Genomic DNA, 23,078 nt, shown 5'->3' with positions numbered 1-23,078 from the left:
TCTCTCTTTCAAAAAATAAACAAATAAATAAATAAATAAATAAATAAATAAATAAATAAATGTTAAAAATTTATTTTTATTTATTTTTAATTTTTTTTGTTTATTTATTTTTGAGAGAGAGAAAGACAGAGCGTTAGCAGGGGAGGGGCAGAGAGAGAAGGAGACATGGAATCTGAAGCAGGCTCCAAGCCTTGAGCTGTCAATACAGAGCCCGACGCGGGGCTTGAACCCATGAGCCGTGAGATCATGACCTGAGCTGAAGTCAGATGCTTAACCGACTGAGCCACCCAGGCACCCCTAAACTTAAAAAATTTTAAAAAAGAAAAGAATTATTGTTAGTCTGAAGTGAGCTTGTGTTTGTGCTGAGCCTGGCACCCTGAAAGAGTACTGTGTTTAGGTGTCTGTTGTCTACACAGCCTCCAGGAACTCAAGCTCTGGGTGAAGAAGCTCCAGCCTGATGGGGGCAGCAATCTGCTACAAGCCCTGAGGAAAATCTTCACCCTGAAAGGACTGAATTCTCTGGTGACCATAATGGGCAGCTGGTAGGTCTCCTTTCCTCCGTGGGTAACAGACCACATCAAGGGGGCTGGAGAACCAATCCATTGTTAGAGGAAAGACCGTCAAGCATGACTCTTCACACACGCTTGAGAGAAGGATTTCGTTCACAGGCCATCTGTCCACAGGTGTCAGGGCAGGGGGCAGCCAGGGCAGGCCAGGCCTGCAGTCCACTCCTCCCCACACGTTCCTAAGGTGACCTGGAACACACGTGGTCAGTTCGATTTGGTAGATGTTCCCGTTTTCTCTGGATGGTCCTCAAAGTGATTTGACCTGGGGCACCCCGTTTTCTTCTGTCTTCTCCCCAGCCCAGATCAGCCTTCTGAAATTCTGTCCAACTACATCCAACAGTCCACTGTGGGACGGGACCTCATCACCCACGTCATCACCTACAAATGCAACGATCAGGTGCCCCCTGTAAGTACTGGGATTCTTCAATGTTTCCCTTGGATTGGCCATAGGGAGCTAGCTGGGCCAGCGTTGGGGGCTCCGTGCATGGACAGGGACCTCTCCCAAACTAAGGACCAGAACACAACTCTCCTTGTACCTAATTCTCCCTTTGGGCAGTTGGGAGGCTCAGTCAAGGAGAAGGCTTGTCAGACTACTGGCGTTGCCCTATGGAGAGCTGACCCTGTCTCCCTCCCTACAGGCTGTCCTAAAGAACTTTGCAGAAGCTCTTGGGGGCTACTACCACTGCTATAGCACAGAGACGGAGGTAAGCCCTTCTGTCAACACGCGGTATCCCTCTCCTCCCTCCCTGCCTGGCTCCAAGGCTGTTTCTGGGGAATCTGTACTTGCTTCCCTCCCCCACCACCATGCTCAGTATAATCAGGTTAAGATGAATATGTGGGAATAGCAGGGACAGCATGAAGTCACAGGAGATCCTTTGCTCAGCATGCGCGATGAGTTGATTGTGCACCAGTGTGCCTAGAGGCCTTTTAAAGCCTTGCTGGTAGAATCCCGAATCTCTATCCAGTCGCCAACAACGTGGGCCCCACCCCACCTCTGCTCCCATCAAAGCTGTGAGTCTGAAACAGTTGTCTCAGGTCTTTCTCCAAGTACATCCCTGCTACTGCAGGGTCAACTGTGAGTGAGCCATCAGTTCTGTACCAATCCGTCCGTTGGTGCCACCTGTGTCCACAATGGAGGTAACAATTAGCAAATGTGTATGGAACCATTTGGCGGATTGAAAATCCAACTGTCTGTTCGGCTAACAGGCTGTGTCTTGCCTGTAACCATGAATAGCCATAAGCAAACGAATATTTGCATCTCACAGTGTTCGAGTGTCACCATGTCTAGCATTTAACACCAAGGAGCCAAGGTCAGGCAACATTTTCCTTGGGTAACACCCCTTCTGTTTATGTCATTTCTGTCATTTCCCAGACTCTGTTTGTTGAGGCCATGGACTACAGGGGCTAGGACGGTACAGTAAATGAATGAAACTGGCTGATTTAAGAAATCTTTTATCTTGGGGCGCCTGGCTAGCTCAGTTGGTGGAGCATGTGACTCTTGATCGGAGGGTTGTGAGTTCAAGTCCCATGTTGGATGTAGAGATTACTTAAAAATAAAATCTTGGGGTGCCTGGGTGGCTCAGTCGGTTGAGTGTCTGACTTCGGCTCAGGTCATGATCTCGCGGTCTGTGAGGTCGAGCCCCGCGTCGGGCTCTGTGCTGACAGCTCAGAGCCTGGAGCCTGTTTCAGATTCTGTGTCTCCCTCTCTCTCTGACCCTCCCCTGTTCATGCTCTGTCTCTCTCTGTCTCAAAAATAAATAAACGGTAAAAAAAAATTTAAAAATAATAATAAAAAAAATAAAATCTTAAAAAAAAAATAGAAGGGTGCCTGGGTAGCTCAATCGGTTAAGTGTCCAACTCTTGATTTTGACTCAGGTCATGATCTCACAGTTTGTCAGATCGAGCCCTGTGTCAGGCGCTTGCACTCTCTAAACAAACAAATAAACAAACAAACTTAAAAATAAATTCCTTTATCTTAAAACCTGTAGCCCTCTTGGCTTCTCTGTTGTTTTTCTGCCCTTGAGAGAGATATGGCTGCAACAAATTTCATTGTCTTCTTCTTTTTTTTTTTTAAGTTTATTTATTTTTGAGAGAGGGAGAGAGAGGGAGAGAGAATCCCAAGCTGGCTGCACGCTGTCAGCGCAGAGCTCGATGTGGGGCTTGATCTCAGGCACCGTGAGATCATGACCTGAGCTGAAATCAAGAATAGGAGGCTTAACCAACTAAGCCGCTGAGGCATCCCTGTCTTCTTTTAATATGAGCAAAACAACAATAGAAGGATAACAAAACCCTACAGCTGACTCCGATGGAGTGTGGGGGGCGGGGAGCAGAGAGTGTGTGGGGCTCGGAGGACTAGGCAGCACATGCCCCGTCTAGAGAGGTGCCTCTGCTCAGCCCCAGCTCGCTGTTGCTCTGGAGGAATGTGACCCCAGTGCCGCCAGGTCTTGGGATTTTTCAAGAGCTGGAAATCGGGATTTGTGTGTATGTGTGACTCCTTTACATTTTTTTAAAACTGGAGGTGAAATTCACGTAACATCAAGTGAACCACTTTAAAGTGAACCATTAAGGGTACTTAGGGGGCTCAGTCAGTTGAGTGTTCAACTCTTGATTTTGGCTCAGGTCATGATCTCACAGTTCATGAGTTCGAGCTTCACATCAGGCTCCATGCTGACAGTGCAGAGCTTGCTTGGGATTCTCTCTCCCTGTCTCTCTGCCCTTCTCCCGCTCTCGTTCTCTCTCAAAATAAATAAATAAACTTAAAAAAAAATAAAGTGAACAATTAGTATTTTCACTATGTTGTGCAACCACCAACTTTATCCAGTTCCAAAACATGTCATCCCTCCCCAGAAGAAAATTCTGTACCCATTAAGCAGTTCCTCCCTCTTTCCCCTCCCCCACAGCCCTCTGGAAACCACCAATCTGCTTCCCATCTCTATGGATTCACCTATTCTGGATATTTCATATCCAGAATCATATACCTTTTGTATTTGTCTTCTTTCAGTTAGCATAATATTTTCTTTTTTTTTTTTTTTTATTTTTGAGAGTGAGAAAGACAGAGTGTGAGCGGGGGAGGGGCAGAGAGAGAGGCAGATACAGAATCGGAAGCAGGCTCCAGGTTATGGGCTTTCGGCACAAAGCCGGATGCAGGACTCAAACCCATGAACCATGAGATCATGCCCAGAGCCAAAGTCAGAAGCTTAACCAACTGAACCACCCAGGCACCCCTGCTTAGTGTAATGCTTTCAGGGTTCATCTATGTTGTAGCTTGTCTTAGAGCTTCATTCTTTTTCGTGGGTGAAGAATATTCCATTTTCTAGATGTAGCACCTTTTGTTTATGCATCAGTTGATGGACATGTGGGTTGTCTCCACCCTTGGGCTGTTGTGAACTGCTGTGAACATTGGTGTACAAGTCTCTCGAGTTCCTGTTCTCAATTATTTGGGGTTATAGACCTACAAGTGGAAATGCTGGGTTATATGGTATTTCTGTGTCCGATTCTTTGAGGAAGTGCCAAACTGGTTTCCACAGAAGCTGCACCATTTTACATCCCTACCAGCAGTGCACAGGGCTCCAACTCTCCACATCCTCACCAATGCTTGCTCAAGTCCTCTTTAAATTATGTTTATGGCCAACCCAGTGGGTGTAAAGTGTTTCTTCATATCTTTAAGGTTGGAAAACCCTTCAGTTATTTAAAAATACTTCAGGGGTGCCTAGGTGGCTCAGTTGGTGAAGCTTCCAACTTCGGCTCAGGTCATGATCTCGAGGTATGTGAGTTTGAGCCCCTCATCAGGCTCTGTGCTGATAGCCTGGAGCCTGCTTCAGAATCTGTGTCTCCCTCTCTCTGTCCCTCCCCTGCTCACACTCTGTCTCTCTGTCTCTCTCAAAAATAAACATTAAAAAAATTAAAAAATAAAATAAAAATGCTGCAGAACAATACCGTAGAAATGGAATACAACACATTTGCAGGCTGTATCTAACACATGGACCCTAGTTTACCTTATTTTTTAAAGTTTATATACTTATTTTTAGAGAGAGAGAGCACACAAGTGGGGAAGGGGCAGAGAGAGAGAGGAAGAGAGAGAGAATCCCAAGCACTGCACTGGTGGTACAGAGCCCATTACAGGGCTTGAATTCATGAGCCACAAGATTATGACCTAAGCTGAAGTCAGACCCTTAACTGACTGAGCCATCCAGGCACCCCAATGGACCCTACTTGATAATGTCTGGTTTAAACAATCTGACACTTAGCTTTGGGAAATTACATGGCTGCTTGACCTGCCTTGGCCATTGCTAGTAGCCAAATGACCTCTAATGGCTGATTACTCCTGCTACCCCCAGGTCTATACCAGTTGGGACATGGACCAGCTCCTGGCAGAAATCCAGAAGGCCCAGAGCCTCCTGAGCCACATCCAAGCCTTGCGCAACAGGACTCCCAATGAGGAGCTAACGGGCATGATGAAGGAGGTAGGTGGTGTAGGTGAAGATTTTGGAACTGGCCTCACTCCATTCTCCTTTCTCACCCATCTCCCTGAGGGCATGGCTGCCAAGGCCCCCATGTGCTAAAGAAAAACAAGGCAAAGCCGTGCCCTCTGCTGTACATGACACCCCTGAGCCGGGTGGGCCTTCCACTGTGCTGGAAGGATCCTGATGGATTTTCTAGCTGAAAAATTGATTTCAGAGAAAGGCCAGCAGGCCCCTGCCACCCTTCCCGTCTATCACTGTCCCCTCCCTTCACCCCAATTTGGAGAAGGACAGAAACCTCAGCCGCACTGAGTGGACCATCTTGAAGACAGTCTTTGGCACCCAGCACTTCATTCAGGGCAAACGTCCCTGCCTGGTGACTTCACTAATGTAACATTAGTAAAGTAACGCAGCCAGCTCATGGACGCAGCACCATAAAAGGTATGAGCTGCTGAGGGGCGCCTGGCTGCCTCAGTCAGAGGAGCGTGCGACTCTTGATCTCAGGGTTATGAGATCGGGCCCCGTGTTGGGTGTAGAGATTACTTAAATAAGTAAAACTTAAAAAAAAAAAAAGCAATGAGCTGTTTAGACTGTGCAGAAACTTAACTGTGAACAGAAGGCACGGAGAATGCATTTATCGCTTCACCAAATGAACATGTGGCTGTGTCATAGAAGACATCTTGGCCTGGTTGGACACAATGGAAGAAACACAGCACCTAGAAACTGGAACCTTACATTTTAGCTCCAGCTTTTCTATTTAGTCTCTATAAATCATAACAGCTATTTGTATTATAATTAGAATAACTCTCTACAGAGTGCCCATTCTAAGATAGGCACTATGCTTAACTCTTTAAATGTCTTATCTTATTTTAAAAACAACAGTCTGCTGCAGATGTATTATTATCCCCATTTTACTGATGAGGAAACGGAACTTACAAGGCTAAATAATTTGCCTCAGACCCGAGAGATTAGAGACAGATCGAGTATGAATTAAACCCAGGTCTGTCTGACACCACAACCTTTCCAGGAGTTTCCCAAAATGCAATACATGCATTACTTACGGTTTGCAAGGTACATGGTTTAATTTTTCTAATATGTATTTAAAACAAGCTCATTATTGTTGTAATACATCTTCTTTCTAAAATTATTTAGGTACAAAAAGGGAATTAATTTTTTAAATGAAATCCAATTAATAATTTAAAGGCTTTAATATTACATATTTGATTTATTTCATTCTTTAAAAAGATTTTTTAATGTTTATTTTATTTTTGAGAGAGAGAGAGAGAGACAGCATGCCCATGTGTGAGCTGGGGAGGGGCAGAGAGAGAGAGAGAGACAGAGGATCCAAAGTGGGCTCTGCACTGACAGCAGATGTGGGGTTTGAACCCACAGAACCATCACAGACCTGTGAGATCATAACCTGAGCCGAAGTCAGACACTTAACCAACTGAGCCACTCAGGCACCCAAAGGAGTTAGTTTTTTAAAATAATCTCTAGGGGCTCCTGGGTGGCTCAGTCGGTTAAGCATCCGACTTGGGCTCAGGTCATGATCTCACAGTTTGTGGGTTCGAGCCCTGCGTCGGGCTCTGTGCTGACAGCTCGGAGCCTGGAGCCTGCTTCTGATTCTGTGTCTTCCTCTCTCTGCCCCTCCCCTGTTCACGCTCATTAAAACAAACAAACAAACAAACAAACAAACAAATAAATAAATTTAAAATAATCTCTCCACCCAGTGTAGGGCTCCAACTCACAACTCCAACATCAAGAGTCACATGCTCTACTGACTAAGCCACCCAGGTGCCCCCATGGTTGATTTATTTTTTAAAAAATTCTAGAGGCGCCTGGCTACCTCAGTCAGTGGAGCTTGCCACTCTTGATCTCAGGGTTGTGAGTTTGAGCCCCACATTAGGTGTAGAGATTACTTTAAAATAAATTTTCTTTAAAAATTCTAAACAGGACAGTGGTACTCAGATACAGCAAAATTCATGAAGGCAGTGCTCAAGTGTCCAAAGTTTGGGAATTGCTGTTCTGTGTCTTATTTATACATGAGTTATGACTTAATATCTCAGAACCTCAGGTTTTCAGTTTGTAAATGTGGATAAGGGGAAGCTAGGCTAGATCAGGGCTCCTGAAATGATCTGGTGTAGGAGTTACTTTTTACTTCTTCAAAGCCTTGTGTTAGGAGCCCACAGAAGGGCCATCTGTCGTCTTGAAGTCCAAGGTGCCGATCTTGATGGTAAGGGTGGGGAAGGGGCCAAGAGGATGGACAAATCAAAGAGGAAGCAAATTGCTGGGGACATCTTCTTACTCTGGAAATTCTAGCAATCTCCAGAGAAGGGGGTGGGGATGGTGGGAGGGGAAGGCAGAATTGCCTTAATTTGCCAGGTAATATTTTCAGATGCTCCACTTAGGGGAATGGGGTGGGTCGGGGAGACTAGGGATTCCAAGCTCTAAAATGTGATTTTGTAATGAGGGCTTTTAAATTTCATTTAGATTTCCACAGAGATTGCAAAAGGGCCACTCACAGGTCTCTTGCCTAAACCCCCAAAGCATGAGGGTCCCCTCACAATTGAGTTCCCAAACTTGGAGAAGACTTCTGCAGAATGGCTAAAGATCAATGGCCTAAAAGGTAAGTCCCCAATGAGGGCAGAACCCAGGACTCAGGTGACTAAAGTCATGAATCCTCTGGGGCTCCAAGGGTTGTATCTCACACCCCACTATTTATTGTTACAGCCAGAAAACTAAGCCTTGATCAGGTTTTGGCACCCAATGCATTCTCTCCCGTGGAGGAATTCGTGCCTATTCTCCGGAAAACAGTATCTTCATCTATCTATGAGGTAACTCAGAGTCAGAGTTCTCTCCGGTCTTCTGCAGGGGGGCGCTCTTGTGACATTTCCCTTCTTAAATGTTCAAGAAATAAGAGTAATAAGTCAGATCACAGGGAGTGGGGGTCTAAAGGTCTGGAGTAGGTTGTAAGCTTTCCACCCAGGACTGTAGAACTCTCATCAGATCTATCCCAACTGCTATTTTGCAAAGATTTGAAAAATGGACTTGGGAGATGGGATAAGAGGGAGCAAGTCAGGTACTATAGTTACCTCCTCCTTGAAGGTTTTCCTCTGTGCACTCAGAACACACTCACTTTCCTTGTATCCTCACTGTACCTGGTACAGCTTCTGCTCCAGCTCTTATAATGTGTTAATATGTGTACTTGTTATGTGTCTAAACCCCCAATGGCATATGAGCCTTTAAAAGAACAAACTCTTGGGGCGCCTGGGTGGTGCAGTCGGTTAAGCGTCCGACTTCAGCCAGGTCACGATCTCGCAGTCCGTGAGTTCGAGCCCCGCGTCGGGCTCTGGGCTGATGGCTCGGAGCCTGGAGCCTGTTTCCGATTCTGTGTCTCCCTCTCTCTCTGCCCCTCCCCCGTTCATGCTCTGTCTCTCTCTGTCCCAAAAATAAATAAAAAATGTTGAAAAAAAAAATTAAAAAAAAAGAACAAACTCTTGAGGTGCCTGGGTGGCTCATTCAGCTGAGAGTCTGACTTCAGCTCAGGTCATGATCTCATGAGTTCGAGCCCCACATTGGGCTCTGTGCTGACAGCTCAGAGCCTGGATCCTGCTTCAGATTCTGTGTCTCCCTCTCTCTCTGCCCCTCCCCCACTTGTGCTCTCTTTCTCTCTCTCAAAAATAAATAATAAAAAAAAACATTAACCAAGAGAACAAACTCTGTTCTCCAACCCTGTATCCCCATTATCTAGTACAACTAAGCAGTCAATGAATATTTCCCAGATGGCTAACTGGGTGGAAGGAAGGATAGAAAAAAGAAATAAAAGAAGAATGAATGGATGGATAGAAAGAAATGGTGATGATGAATGAATAGATAAAAGGATGGATGGATGTTTGGTTGGTTGGTTGGTTGGATGAATGGATGGATGGGTGATGGGTGGATGGATGGATGGATGGATGGAAATGTAAACTTCCATATGGAAGTATGGAAGGGGAAAAGTAGAAGGATGAATGACAGAATTAAAAAAGGTGAAAGGATTAAAGTACAATGAAAGGATGGAGAAATGGAAGGACGGAATAATAGGTAAAGAGAAACATCGTTGAAAAGATGGAAGAATGAGAGGGAAGTGGGATAGATAATTGTAGCAATGGATTAATGAATGACCGGGTGGATGGATATCTTGGCAGAGGATGAAAAATTAGACAACTTGGCAGAGGACGAAAAATTAGATTTTCGAAGGGTCCATGAAGGTCTATCTGGGTTTCTAAGCCTATGAGCCCATGGCCAGTATGTTTCAAGGTCTCCAACTATCCTATTACAAAACTTCCAGCCATATCTTGTAATCAAGACCCTGCTGTTTGTAAGAGCCTCCCCAGAAGGGAGCCTGGCTAGCTATCAGGCATGGTGCATTCAGGGACCACTGTCCTGAAGGACTTCTGTCACCAGCTCCAGGCATGGCAATGACTAGGGAGGCATAACCCACCCCCAGATGTGCTCAAAGCCCACTTCCCTCTTATGCATCTGATTTGGAGAGCCCAGCACCCAAATTAAACTTACAGTCATTCCCCACATGTGCTCTGTTCACCTGCTGCCCATCCTGGCAACACCTGAATGCAGAAGGCAATGGTACAATTTGAATGGCATGACGGGACAGTGAAGAATGTTCATGTGGACCCGCCCTTCCTCTATGAGTACCAGGTTAGTAATGGGTCCAAAGGTCAGAATATGTGGTATGAGAAGAGAGAATGTGAGGAAGGCACCATGGAATGTGGAGACCCAAAACCATTGGCTGAACTCCCTCTTATAAACAGAAACTGTTCTCTGCCTCCAGGCACTGCTGGAGCTTTCTACACTTGTTTCCCAGGGAGGAACCTGTCAAACAAAAGTCTCTAATCTTTTGGGGCAAGATCTACTTCCTCTCCCATCTGAGGCAATGAAATATTTGAACTTCCTGGTCTTGTGGCAGACTCATCAATGATTTAGTGGAATGTTTATACTGCCTGGATACCCATGACCTTGACACCTCATTCCCAGAAGCCAACCTTCCCCACACAGACCCTTTAACCAGCCATCCTTTGATCTGTCACTCACTCTGTGGCCTGTGGGTTTTCAGAAACAGCTCAGCAGAGCTATGCGGATGTATGAGAGGCGGATCGAGTGGCTCTCCTTGGCCAGCAGAAGAATCTGGGGCACTGTCTGTGAAAAAAGGTACCTTCCCTCAAAGTAGTGTTCTTGTCCTTTGTGAGTCTGGTGTGTGACATACACACTCATCCAGCTCATGAATTCCCTGTTGGTAGCATCAGAAACCACCACTTAGATAAGGATCAACAATCACTCAGCAGAATCCTTGGAGGAAAAAGTCACCACTACCATCATCAATATCAGTAATTGTGTATCATCGTTGTGTTTACTTAGGATTTTTTCAGTTAAAAAGCCACAGAAACTAAATGCAAATTGGCTTAAGCAAAACAGGGAAGTCTGGTTAAGGTAACTGAAAATTCTAAAATAGATTTGATTGCTGTCTTCAGGTGTGGCTCCATCCAGGGGTTCACGTGTGTCAGGAATCTTTCTCTGTCTCTCGGCTCTACTTCCTTCCCTTTTGGCTTTGTTTTCAGGCAGGCTTTACCCATCCAGGTAGCAGGATAGCCACCTGAAACTCCTGACTTGCTTTCTACCAGTTTAGCACTCCCAGGCTTGGAGTAGGGGTCCATCGCTGGGCTATTCAACTCTGGCCTGGGAGGTACGATGTTCTAATTGCCAAAAGTCAAATGCCCACCCTTCAAGCTTAGGGTGGTTCTGTTTCACCCAATTCAAATGGCCTGAAAGAGGCAGAGGAGTTTTCCAAAGGAAAATCAAGACGCTGTCGTGACAGGAGGTAATAGATTCTGCATAGGGAGAAACAGTTGGCAGCCATGATAGCCATCCTTAACCGTTCCATACCTTATTGGATGCATTCCCACTTACAAAGTACTATACTATTCAATCATTTAATTCTCAAAACTAATCTATGAGAAGTCTTATAAATAGTTCCTAGTTAAATATATGAAGGATCAGAGAGGTTTTGTGACTTGCCTAAGTCACACAGGAAGTGGAACTCTGACTCTAAATCCAGAGGATTTGCTTCGCTATCCATAATTGCTGTCTCAAATTGAGAGTAGAGGGTGGAGTTGGGAATTGATTTGAGGTCGTGAAAGAAGACCAGATGGGGCTAAGGATCTTAAAACAGAGAAATGTCACAAAAAGATGCATTTATTTCCCCAGAGGCTCAGATACACCTAATTCCCCATCTAATTTGCTTACCTTGTTTCTGTTTCCCCTACGGAGACCCCAATCTAGAATAATATTGAATGCTAGGGCTTTAAAGCAGGGAAATGCCTGCTTTCCAGGCATCCCCCGCCCCTTAAACCGTCTCCACCCTGATGTGACTTTACTCCATGATGGGACCCCCTGGGAGAGAAGCTTCCACGATCCCCTTAGTCTACTGTTGTAAACCCACTCCTATTGACCTCACACCATGGAAAAGATTTTGGCCAGCTGTAAGTTTGGCATGTAGAATTCCCCTGGAAAAAACTTTAAATAGTAAAATGGAACAAAATAAACATTATCTGAGAGATTCGGTTCTCTTCTTAAAGCTTGTGTTTCTTTTTAGGGTGGTTATACTGCTGGATATCTCTGTGACCAATTCCATGTACATTATTCATATCCAGCACTCCCTGCGGCTTCTGCTGGAGGAGCAGTTGTCCAACAAGGACTGCTTCAACCTCATCGCGTAGGCTCCTGGGTCCTGGTGGGGGGCTGGGGGCAGGGGGCGCGGGTGCTCTGTGCCACTGCTGGGCTGAGGTTCCCGGCAGGTGGCTGGATGACAGATGTTACCAGCACCCAGCATCCTAGGATGGCCATCAGCTTATCTGATTTGAATCATCTTGTTTGCGGTACTGAATAATTAAATGGTTGGAGGACAGTCCCACTGGGGCGAAGGTGTAAGTGGCCCCAAAACACACAGCTTGATCAGCCAAGATAAAGTAACTCAGCCCATTGCCCCATTTGGATTCTGAGCTGATAAACATGAAAGAGAAAAAGAAGGGCCCCGGGCATGCCCCAGTCTCGGTACATGTCTAGCAAGACCTAATATGCCAAACGTTTAGGATTCCAATCCCAAATGTTAATTATATAGACTTATATATATAACTATATATGTTTAAATTATGTGTAACTATATAATATATAATTCTATATATTTAAATGATATATATAATTTGATATATACTTTAAAATATCAATATTATATATAAAATAGACATATTTTTAAACATATTTATTTATTTTAAGAGAGAGAGAAAGAGTAAGCAGGGGAGGGGCAGAGAGACAGAGAGAAGGGGAGAGGGAGAATTCCAAACAGACTCCATGCTGTCAGCACAGAGCTCAATGCAGGACTCGATCTCACGAACCATGACCTCAGGGCCACGACCTGAGCCAAGATCAAGAGTCAGATGCTTTAACCTACTAAGCCACCCAGGTGCCCTTAAAATATATATTTTAAAAAATTTTTTTAAAGTTTTTTTAATGTTTATTTATTTTTGAGAGAGACAGAGACTGAATGCAAGTGGGTTAGGGGCAGAGAGAGGGAGAAACAGAATCCAAAGCAGGCTCCAGGCTCTGAGCCATCAGCACAGAGCCCGATGTGGGGCTCGAACCCACAGAGCTGTGAGATCATGACCTGAGCCAAAGCCAGGCGCTCAACCGACTGAGCCACCCAGGCGCCCCGAAAAACATTTTTTTTTAACATTTGTTCAATTTTGAGAGACAGAGCATGAGCAAAGGAGGGGCAGAGAGAGAGGAAGACACAGAATCCGAAGCAGGCTCCAGGCTCTGAGCTGTCGGCCCAGAGCCCAGCTCAGGGTTCGAACTCATAAACTGTGAAATCATGACCTGAGCCAAAGTCAGATGCTCAACCGACTGAGCAACCCAGGTGCCCCCATATATATTTTAAAAATTATATACAGCTGGGGTGCCTGGCTGATTCAGTCAGTGGAGCATACAACTCTTGATCTTGGGGTTGTGGGTTTGAGCCTCACATTGAATGTAGAGATTACTTAAAAATAAAATCTTAAAGAAAATTATATGTAACTATATATAACTTAAATTATATGCAGTTATATATATAGTTATATAAATTAACTATATGTATGTATAGTTATATATACAATTTAAATTATAACTATATATACATGTATTTAAATTATGTATTATATATAGTCACATCTAATTTATATATATAGCCATATATAATTCAAATATATATATAGTTTTATATACTTATTTTAATGGCATACCTTTTTCACTAATTAGGGGACAAAGAAAAGGAACCCACTTGAACTATACATTTTTGTATCACTTCATATCAACTAGGGAGTATTTTTTTTTAATGTTTATTAAATGTGAGAGAGAGAGAGTGTGAACAGGGAAGGGGAGAGAGAGAGAGAGAGAAAGAGAGAGAGAGAGAGAGAGAGAGAATCCAAAGCAGGCTCCGGGCACCAAGCTGTCAGTTAAGAGCCTGATGCGGGGCTCAAACTCAGGAACTGTAAGATCATGACCTGAGCTGAGATCGGATGCTTAACTGACTGAGCCATCCAGGTGCCTCTCAAATAGAGAGTATTCTAAATCAATTAAGACAGCGGTTAATATTATATATTATTCTGTACCAGAGCCTAATCTTTTTCTAATAAATGTTACAGAAAAAATGCTTAGAGATACATATTAGGCAATGTTTTCATTAATTTATCCATCCATTCATTCAACAAACTTTTATTGAAAGCCTGCTCTGTGCCAATCACTACACTCAGCATTGGGGATACAGAAGTGCATACACATAATACCTGTTCTCAAGGAACTTGGGGTCTAGTAGAGGGAGACAGGCATGTTAAGAAATAAGTGTTATTAACTGTTTTCTACAGAAATAGGTAGAAGGCAGGACCAGACCATCCTGCCTGAGCAGAATTAGGTCAGAAAATATTCACAGAGGAAGTGACCCTTTTGCCAAGTCTTACCAAGTGAGCAGGTGTTTACCTAGCACATGTGAATGATGGGGGCAGTGGGGAGGAAAGGCATTTTTGGCAAAGGGAACAACATGAGGCATACAAGTGTTGGAACTGTGGAACGTTGTATATTGTGTTGGAACAGAGACTATGGAAATTTGGGAGGCCATCAGGGAGTTCAGTAGGTTACAGGGTGAGAAAGAGAGATTGTGCATGACAGAATAAAACAGGTGATGGAGAATTTATACATAGAGAATGTGCTCAGGAGCTTTTATACTACAGGACATATAGGCATTAAAGGATTTTAAGCAAGGTCATAAGATGAGCGGATCTTGAATGCTCAAGTCACAGTGCGAAGGATGCATTAAAGGGATGGAGGCCATTTGGACTGCTCCAGTGGTCTGCACTAGTGTGGAGTAGGCTTGAACTGTTGGCCATGGTGATGGAGGAAGGGATGCATGTGAGAGCCATTGCAGAGTTAGAATCCGCAAAGCGTCGTTACCATGTGGCTATAGGGGGTGAGAGAACAGTGAAGAGAGGATAGCCCAGATGGAGCAGATCTTGGAAGTAGAAGATAGTTTTAACCATGTAGAGTTGGAGGTTTCCAAGAGGAGATGTCCTTGGAGGGGTTCCATTGAGGAGTTCTAGCCAGGAAGCACAGGTCTGCAAGCGATCGGTATTCTGGTTATGTGGTTCCACACACGGAAGTGCATGAATTGCACCTGTGGAGATGTGAAGGTGAGAGAGGACAACCAAAGACAGAACTGATGAGGCACTGACATTTGGAGGGAACCACCAGAGAAACACAGGAGAGGAGCAGCAGAGAGGTAGGAGGAAAATGAGGAGAGAGCAGTATTGAGAAGCGAGGTCTCAGAAAGAAACAGAGTTTGATCTGCAGAAGAAAATCAAGAAGGGGAAGAATGAAGGGATCTACTGAATTTGACAGTAAAGCTCACTGGTAACAAAAAATGAGATATAGGATTTTGGAATTCAGTTTGGCAACTGAATATTTAAAAGGTTTAAAATAATAACAGTGCCCAGTGCTGGTGATGATGCAGTAAGAAGGGCACTCTTGGAAACTGTCAGTAGAAGTGTAATTTGGTATAGCCCCTTGTATTAAATTTTTAAGTATATATTCTTCATTCCTTCAATTAAACCTTTATATATTATCTGAAGGGAATACAAAGCCAAGTGTACAGAGATAAACATGCTGGGTTGTTCAGTACAGAGTCTAACACGGATAAACCTGGAAACAAACTGCATGACCCTTGGAAAAATTGGTAAAACAATCCTGACAATGCAACTATTCAAAAGAATGAGGGAGAGTTACATGTGTGCATTTAGAAAAATGTCCTCCGTAAGTCCCAACGAAAGGGAACAGGTAGATTACAAATAGTATGTACTGTATAATTCCATTTCTGTAAATATATATTTACCTCTTCTGTGGTTGTTTTTTTTTTTTTTTTTTCCAACGTTTATTTATTTTTGGGACAGAGAGAGACAGAGCATGAACGGGGGAGGGGCAGAGAGAGAGGGAGACACAGAATCGGAAACAGGCTCCAGGCTCTGAGCCATCAGCCCAGAGCCCGACGCGGGGCTCGAACTCACGAACCGTGAGATCGTGACCTGGCTGAAGTCGGACGCTCAACCGACTGCGCCACCCAGGCGCCCCTGTGGTTGTTTTTTAAAGTATAGTTGACACACAATGTTAGTTAGTTTCAGGGGTACAACTCAGTGATTTGACAAGTTTTACACATTTATTTTTTAAATTTAGTTTAAAGATTTTATTTATAAGTAATCTCTACACCCATCATGGGGCTCGAACTTACAACTGAGATCAAGAGTCGCATGCTCTACAGACTGAACCAGCCAGGCACACCTGTGCTTTTTTTTTTTTTAATCTGAAAGAATATAGAGTAAAAAGTTAACAATTTTTTTCTGAGGAATAAAATTGGACAAATTTTCACTCTCTAGATGTTGTTAAAATTTTTATCCAGTTGTAATAGAGGATTTATTACCAACTACAATACATATTTTCATGAGGGGGAAGAAGGTCATTGGTTTTATTTTAAGTTTTATTTGTTTATTTTGAGAGAGAGAGAGAGAGAGAGAGAGAGAGAGAGAGAGAGAGAGAGAGAGAAAGTGTGCAAGGGGCGGTGTGTGTGAGACAGAGAATTTGAGAGAGAGAATCTGAAGCAGGCTCTGCACTGTCGGCGTGCTGAAGAGGCAGTGCTCCATCTCAGGATGGTGAGATCATGACCAAGGTCATTGTTAATATTTGCCAGAGAACCTACCAGAAGCTTGACTGCAGTGGGTTGAGGAGTAAGGAGATGCTGGGACATTGTTTTTCCAGGGAGCTCGTCCATACATACAAAAGAGAAGTGGCTAATAGAGAGTCCCTGGTAGAAAGAGGAAGTTATTTTTGAGAATGGACAGGCTTGGGGTGCCTGGGTGGCTCAGTTGGTTAAGTGTGTCTGATTCGTGGTTTCAGCTCAGGTCATGATCTCATGGTTCATGGGTTCCAGCCCTGCATCAGGTTCTGTGCTGACAGTGCAGAGCCTGCCTGGGATTCTCTCTCTCTCTCAAAATAAAGAAATAAACTTAAAAAAAAAAAAAAGAATAGGCTTGAACATTCACAGAGACAAGGGGGAAGAGTGGAATAGAGAGGAGGAAGGAGTTTGAGGGGGAGGGAGACGTCTGTGGGCAGGTCTCAGAAGATCAGGTAGAAGACTTAATCTTGAGATAGAAAAGGGATTGCCTTTGAGAAAGGCAACCAGTCCTCTTCTCAAGGATTTAAATTCTGCCTCATGGGGAAATGAGATGATGCATTTTTTTTTCTTAATTAAAAACTATCGTGCAGACAGAGTGAAAAAAATGAGTTATGGGGCTGAATCAGTGCTAGGGGGATTTAAAAAGGGGGAAATGACTCTCTCCTTTGGGGGTGGGGAGTTCACCCAGAGAAGGGAGCTGGTGTCAGAAAGGAACCCTGGCCATAGCTGGTCCTGGCTCTGTGTCTCCACTGAGAGCCCCTCAGCTCTGCTCATACCGGGAACGTACTGTGACACGTCAGGACCAGCAAGGAAATCTTGCGGCTGGCCCAGGCCAGGGACATCCTAGCATTTTTCGGTGTAGTCAGAATTTTGCTCCCCTAAAAGACCTGGGAGCCCAAAGACCTGGGGTGTAGAGTGGCCAGATCTCCTGCTTAAGAACACACCCTCTTTCCTTCCCTGCCAAGGTTTGGAAGCACAATAGAAAGCTGGAGGCCAGAGATGGTTGCCGTGAACCACGAAAACTTGCAGAGCGCCTGGCGGTAGGTGACTGTCAGAGGCACCTGCTGTGTCTCAGGGCGGCCTCTGCGGTTCTGTTTTCTCTGTCCCCCTCTCCACCAGAATCCCTGACCTCCCTCCGGGGCCTCACAGCCAGCCTCCCTCAGCAAGGCCCTCCTTGCCTCCTAGTTGGGCCCTGACTCTGCAGTGTCACGGCAGCAGGAACGTCCTCAGCGCCCTGCGGAAGGCTGTGGAAGTGGATTTCAAGGACAAAGACGGTCACCAATCTCAGGGCATCTACCTCTTCACGGGTGGCATCCCTGACCAGGACGTGGTGGGTAGGCCTCGTCCCGGGCATCCTTTCTGACCCCACGTCTTCCCCTAGGTGGGCGCCTAGCGACAGGTTTCCCCAGCATGATTTTCCAAACGAGATTTTATTTATGTATTTATTTATGTATGTATTTATTTATTATTTTTAATTTTTTTAAGTTTATTTATTTTTTATTTATTTATTTTACTTTTTAAAGTTTATTATTTTAAACATTTTAAGTTTATTTATATTTTGAGAGAGAGAGAGAGCAGGGAAGGGGCAGAGAGAGAGAGGGAGAGAGACAATCCCAAGCAGACTCCACAAACCGTGAGATCATGACCTGGGCCGAAACCAAGAGTCAGACGCATAACCGACTGAGCCTCCCAGGGCCCCCCCCGCCGCACAAAGTAGATTTTAATGTGCAGAAAAGTCACCTGGGGATGTTGTGAAAATGCAGACCTTGTTCCCAAAGGCCTGGCCTGGGACCTGAGAGTCTGCCTTCCTGTCGAGCTCCCGGGAGACATCCATGCTTCTGGTCCCTAGACCACACTCAGCATGGCCAGGCTCTCAGGTCCACCCCCCTGGCCTTACCTATTAAGACAGAGAAATTGTGGCCCAAGCTCAGTTATCCTTCTGTCCTCAGCGTCTAGTACTAGACCAGGCACACAACAGGCCCTGAAGAAGGAGGATTAGGCTCAACTGACCTGAAACCAGTCGCTACAGGAGCCCTCAGCTGTGGGGCCTTCCTGCCCTCTCTCCCCTCACAGCCCATGCTCAGCGCCTACATGGCTGAGGCCTGTGGGGGCTGCGATCTCCAGCTGAACATATGTCTCTTCTACGTGGGCGAGCCCCAGATGGACATCATGCCCCCTGCCCGCTATGCCAGCCGCACCGACACAGCCGCCGCCTACCGGGAGATCACCCAGGCCACGGCCGGACGTTTCCACTGGTTTGGAGACACAGGTGCATGAACGAGAGTGTTGGCAGGCCCCTGTACCTCTTTCCTTCCAGAAAGTTGTCTCGGTACCAACATAGCTCCCTGTGCCATAGATATGTTCCAGAAAAAGGGCGTGTGAAAATCACGTTTGAAAAAACAGAATTCCTATTCTAGGGATGGATGGTGGTGAGGATTGCAAGATAATATGAACATACTTAATGCCACTGAACTGTACCCTTAAAACATGGTTAAAATGGTAAATTTTATGGTAAGCATATTTTATCACAATTTTTTAGAGGAAAAGGAAAAAAAAGCAAGCCTACTTAAAAATATTTTATTTACTTACTTATTCAGTGATTTATTTTTAAGTAAGCTCCACACCCAGTGTGGGGATTGAACTCATGACCCTGAAATCAAGAGTCACACGGATCTTCCTACTGACACAGCCAGGTGCCCTGCCTTAAAAATATGTTAAGGCCAATATAGGGTCTTAACCAAGGACAAGGCATTTGTAAAGAAATGACAAGACAGGGGCGCCTGGGTGGCTGAATCAGTTGAGCGTCCGACTTCAGCTCAGGTCATGATCTCGCAGTTCGTGGGTTTAAGCCCCGCATCGGGCTTGGTGCTGACAGCTCAGAGCCTGGAGCCTGCTTTGGATTCAGTGTCTCCTTCTCTCTCTGTTCCTCCCCTGCTCACGCTCTGTCTCTCTCTCTCTCTCTGTCTCTCTCTCTCTCTCTCTCTCAAAGATAAATAAAGATTTAAAAAAATTAAAAAAAAAAAAAGAAATGACAAGACAAAGGAAAGGGGGTTAGGGGCGGTAGACTGTGGGAAGGCAAACAGAAGGAGGGGACTAACATAAGGTCAGAATTGTTTTAGTAACAACCAGGGTTGTTTGTTGTTTCCGGTGCTTTTCCTCCTCTTCCTGGCAAGGCAGAGGGAGACACCCTAAAATGGAAATTTACATCCTGCTCTTAGGCAAATGGAGGTGGGAGGAGGGTAGAGAACTTTTTGACTGTTTCTCAACTGTCTTCAGCTCAAAATAATCCTATGCCAAACTGGCATATTTTGGGATGGCATGCATATTCTGATCCCCTACAACTATCACAAAAAAAGAAATTGTTGGGGTGCCTGGGTGGCTCAGTCAGTTGAGAGTCCAACTCTTGATTGCAGCTCAGGCCATTATCTCAGTGTTTGTGGGATCAAGCCAGCTCTGTGCTGACAGCATGAAGCCTGCTTGGGATTCTCCCTCTCCCTCTCCCTCTCTCTGCCCCTTCCCCACTCGTGCCTACCTCTCTCTCTCAAAATAATTAAATAAACTTACAAAAAAAAAAAGTACTCACTGTCTAGGATGCCTGCCTGGGTCAGTCAGCAACTCTTGATATCCATGGCATGAGCTGAAACCCCACATTGGGCCTAGAGCCTAGTTAAAAATGAATAAATAAATTAGGTTTAAAAAAAAAAGTGCAGGGGCACCTGGGTGGCTCAGTCGGTTGAGAGTCCGACTTCGGCTCAGGTCATGATCTCACAGTGCGTGGGTTCGAGCCCTGCATCAGGCTCTGTGCTGACAGCTCGGAGCCTGGAGCCTGCTTCGGGTTCTGTGTCTCCCTCTCTCTCTGCCCCTCCCCCACTCACGCTCTGTCCCTCTCTCTCTCCCTCTTTCTCTCTCTCTCAAAAATAAACACTTTAAAAAAAAGTGCTAACTTTCTCTTTTCTAAAGTGACATAAATTTTCTTTTTTCTTTTTTTTTTAAAGTCTTATTTATTCATTTTTGAGAAAGAGAGAGAGAGCCAGCAAGCTCAAGCGGGGGAGGGGCAGAAAGAGAGAGAGAGAATCCCCAACAGGCTTTGTGCTGTCAGTGCAGAGCCTGACATAGGGCTTGATCTCATGAAATGTGAGACCATGACCTGAGCCAAAATCAAGAGTTAGACACTTAACCGACTGAACCACCCAGATGCCCATAAGTTTTCTTTTTTAAAATATACTTTTAAGTATGTTGGATAGACATTATGATCATCATTTCACAATATATATAAATATTCATGTATATAACAAAATGATTTGTTGTACACATGAACCTAATATCATGTCATATTATGTGATACATTATGTCAATAACATATGTCTCAATTACATATATACATATATATGCTTTTAAGTAACAAAAGTGATAATACAGATAATGGATTAGGTGGTATGGAGATAAGGCAAAATCATGACTGGGACACAGGAGTGATTGAGGCTCAGGACCCACTAGTACATTCCACCCTCTCTGATTTAGAAACAAAGAAATGACTCCCAAGGACATGAGTTACCTGTGGTACAAAATCAGTTGCATAGCTGGGGCTGGAACCCTGGGGTCCTGTTTCCCAGCTCTTTCCATGAAAAGCATTGGGCATATACATAGAAGTTATTGTTGGTGATGATTGCTAATAACAGGACACACTTCTAGAATAGTTATCATATGCCAGACACAGTTCCAAGCATTTTGCATGTATTAGTATTGATTCCTCACAATGATCCTCTGAAGTAGGTTATCCCCATTTTACAGATGGGAAAGCTGAGACAGAATCCAAAAGCATGTGGTTAGTAAGCGGTGGAACCAGGACTTGAACCCAGGCAGGCCAACTTCAGAGTCTGTCTTCTTAGTCATTACATTCCAGTCCCTCTCAAATAAGTCACCAATATTCACTACAGACACTAGATAGTTTAATCCCAAGGTGGGTCTTCTTTTTCACTGGAATAGCGGGACCATCACGCCTAACCCATCCTTCCTCTGGGTGAAGGCAGTCAGCTGGGTGCAAGCCACTGGGTCCTGGGGCTGGCCCCACTACTGGTAACTTCAATGTACCTGCCCATCCCCTTCACCACTGGGTGGGGCTGTGGGGGTGGGGGGTGGGGGACCTGGTCAGCACAGCCCATCAGGACCCCTTCCTGCCCCTCGGGCTCAGGTCACCTCCACACAGCCCTCATGTAAAGAGATATGGACGCTCTCCATGATCTACACCCCTCCTCCATGCTCACGATGTGCCTTGCTTCCAGGTATTTACGAAAGCGATGACATCAATGCCATCGTGTCTGAGATGGAAAAGGCTCTCAACTACTCCCAAAAGGTATGCCTTACATGTGGGCAAACGACTGCCCTTCTCTACTTGTGCCCTGCGGCTGCCATATAAAGTACCACAAATTAGGCGGCTTAAAGCAATAGACATTTATTCTCTCACCGTTTCAGAGGCTAGAAGTCTACGATTAAGGTGGTAGAAGGGCCATACTCCTTCTGAGGTCTCTGAGTAGAATCCCTCTGTAGCCCTTCCTAGCTGCCAGTGCTGGTTGGTGTTTAAAAAATTGCACAGGGTGCACCTGGCTGGCTCAGTAGGTTAAGCGTCCGACTTGGGCTCAGGCCAGGATCTCACAGTTCGTGGGTTTAAGCCCCGCGTCGGGCTCTGTGCTGATAGCTCAGAGCCTGGAGCTTGCTTTAGATCCTGTGTCTCTTTCCCTCTCTGCCCCTCCTCTGCTTGCACTCTGTCTTTCTCTGTCCCTCAAAAGTGAATAAATGTTAAAAAAATTTTTTTAATAAAAAATTTTTAATAAAAATAAAAAATTAAATAAAAAATTGCACTGGATACTTGTTAAAAATGGCAATGAAGGGGGGCACCTGGGTGGCTCAGTCAGTTAAGTGTCCAACTCTTGATATTGGCTCAGGTCATGATCTTGTGGTTCGTGAGTTCAAGCCCCTCATTGGGCTCTATGCTGACACCTCAGAGCCTGGAGCCTGCTTCAGATTCTGTGTCTGCCTCTCCCTCTCTTCCCCTCCCCACCTCTCTCTCTCTGAAAAATAAATAAACATTAACTTTTTTTTTAATAGCACTTGCCCTAAAAGCATAGTTGGCATGCTTTCTTGGCACGAGAGTTTGGGACCCCCAGGGAATTAACTAGCCCAGTGCCTGAGGGATCCCACACCCTACATACATGGGACTTACAATTAATAGTTTTGATCCACGGTGCTTATGGCCCCAGAAACAGGAGCCCAGAGGTGCCAATGGACCCAGTCTCTCCTGCTGTGTGTGTGTGTGTGTGTGTGTGTTGTGCATGTGCACTCTGCCTGTCTGTCCTCTGCTCGGAGGCACACCGTGGCTGGGGTGCTGCTAACCCGCCCAGTCCCCATTGCAGTGTGCCTTACTGGTGTCCTCACTGAAGAACCAGTCTGGGAAAGAAGTGGAAAGCTCAGCCCTCCTGAAAGAAAAACCAAAGATGTTCAAGCAAAGAAGTCAGCCCAGGAAACTCTATTCTTCCAAGCCCACAGCTCCCTCGGTGGCCAGAATGGTTTGACTCCCCTCCCTAATAACACAGCGTGGATTTTGTTGCCATCTTGTCTCCTGGTCTTTCCTAGATCTTAAAATGACCTAGGCCACTCTCCCAGACCCCAGGGCCAGCAGGGTGGGGGCAGGGTGCTCAGTGGTCAATGTCCCGGGGGTACCTCCATCTCCCCCTCTTCTAGGGGATCTGC

General features: G+C 45.2%; 1 protein-coding gene across 1 annotated transcript in view; it reads left to right on the top strand.

Annotated features, from left to right (window-relative positions):
- Nucleotides 1–23,078, top strand: part of VWA3A (von Willebrand factor A domain containing 3A) — a 62,295-nt gene that overhangs the window by 24,734 nt on the left and 14,483 nt on the right. Inside the window, 14 exon segments of the mRNA XM_023246294.2 lie at nt 417–542; nt 864–972; nt 1,205–1,270; nt 4,904–5,029; nt 7,517–7,652; nt 7,757–7,860; nt 9,644–9,724; nt 10,140–10,234; nt 11,676–11,795; nt 17,297–17,371; nt 17,517–17,661; nt 18,405–18,600; nt 21,614–21,684; nt 22,742–22,894. Coding sequence (XP_023102062.1) covers nt 417–542; nt 864–972; nt 1,205–1,270; nt 4,904–5,029; nt 7,517–7,652; nt 7,757–7,860; nt 9,644–9,724; nt 10,140–10,234; nt 11,676–11,795; nt 17,297–17,371; nt 17,517–17,661; nt 18,405–18,600; nt 21,614–21,684; nt 22,742–22,894 — 1,603 coding nt within the window.

This window comes from Felis catus, chromosome E3, assembly GCF_018350175.1.
Source record: "Felis catus isolate Fca126 chromosome E3, F.catus_Fca126_mat1.0, whole genome shotgun sequence".
Lineage (NCBI taxonomy): Eukaryota > Metazoa > Chordata > Mammalia > Carnivora > Felidae > Felis > Felis catus.
This window is presented reverse-complemented; position numbering and strand designations above follow the sequence as displayed.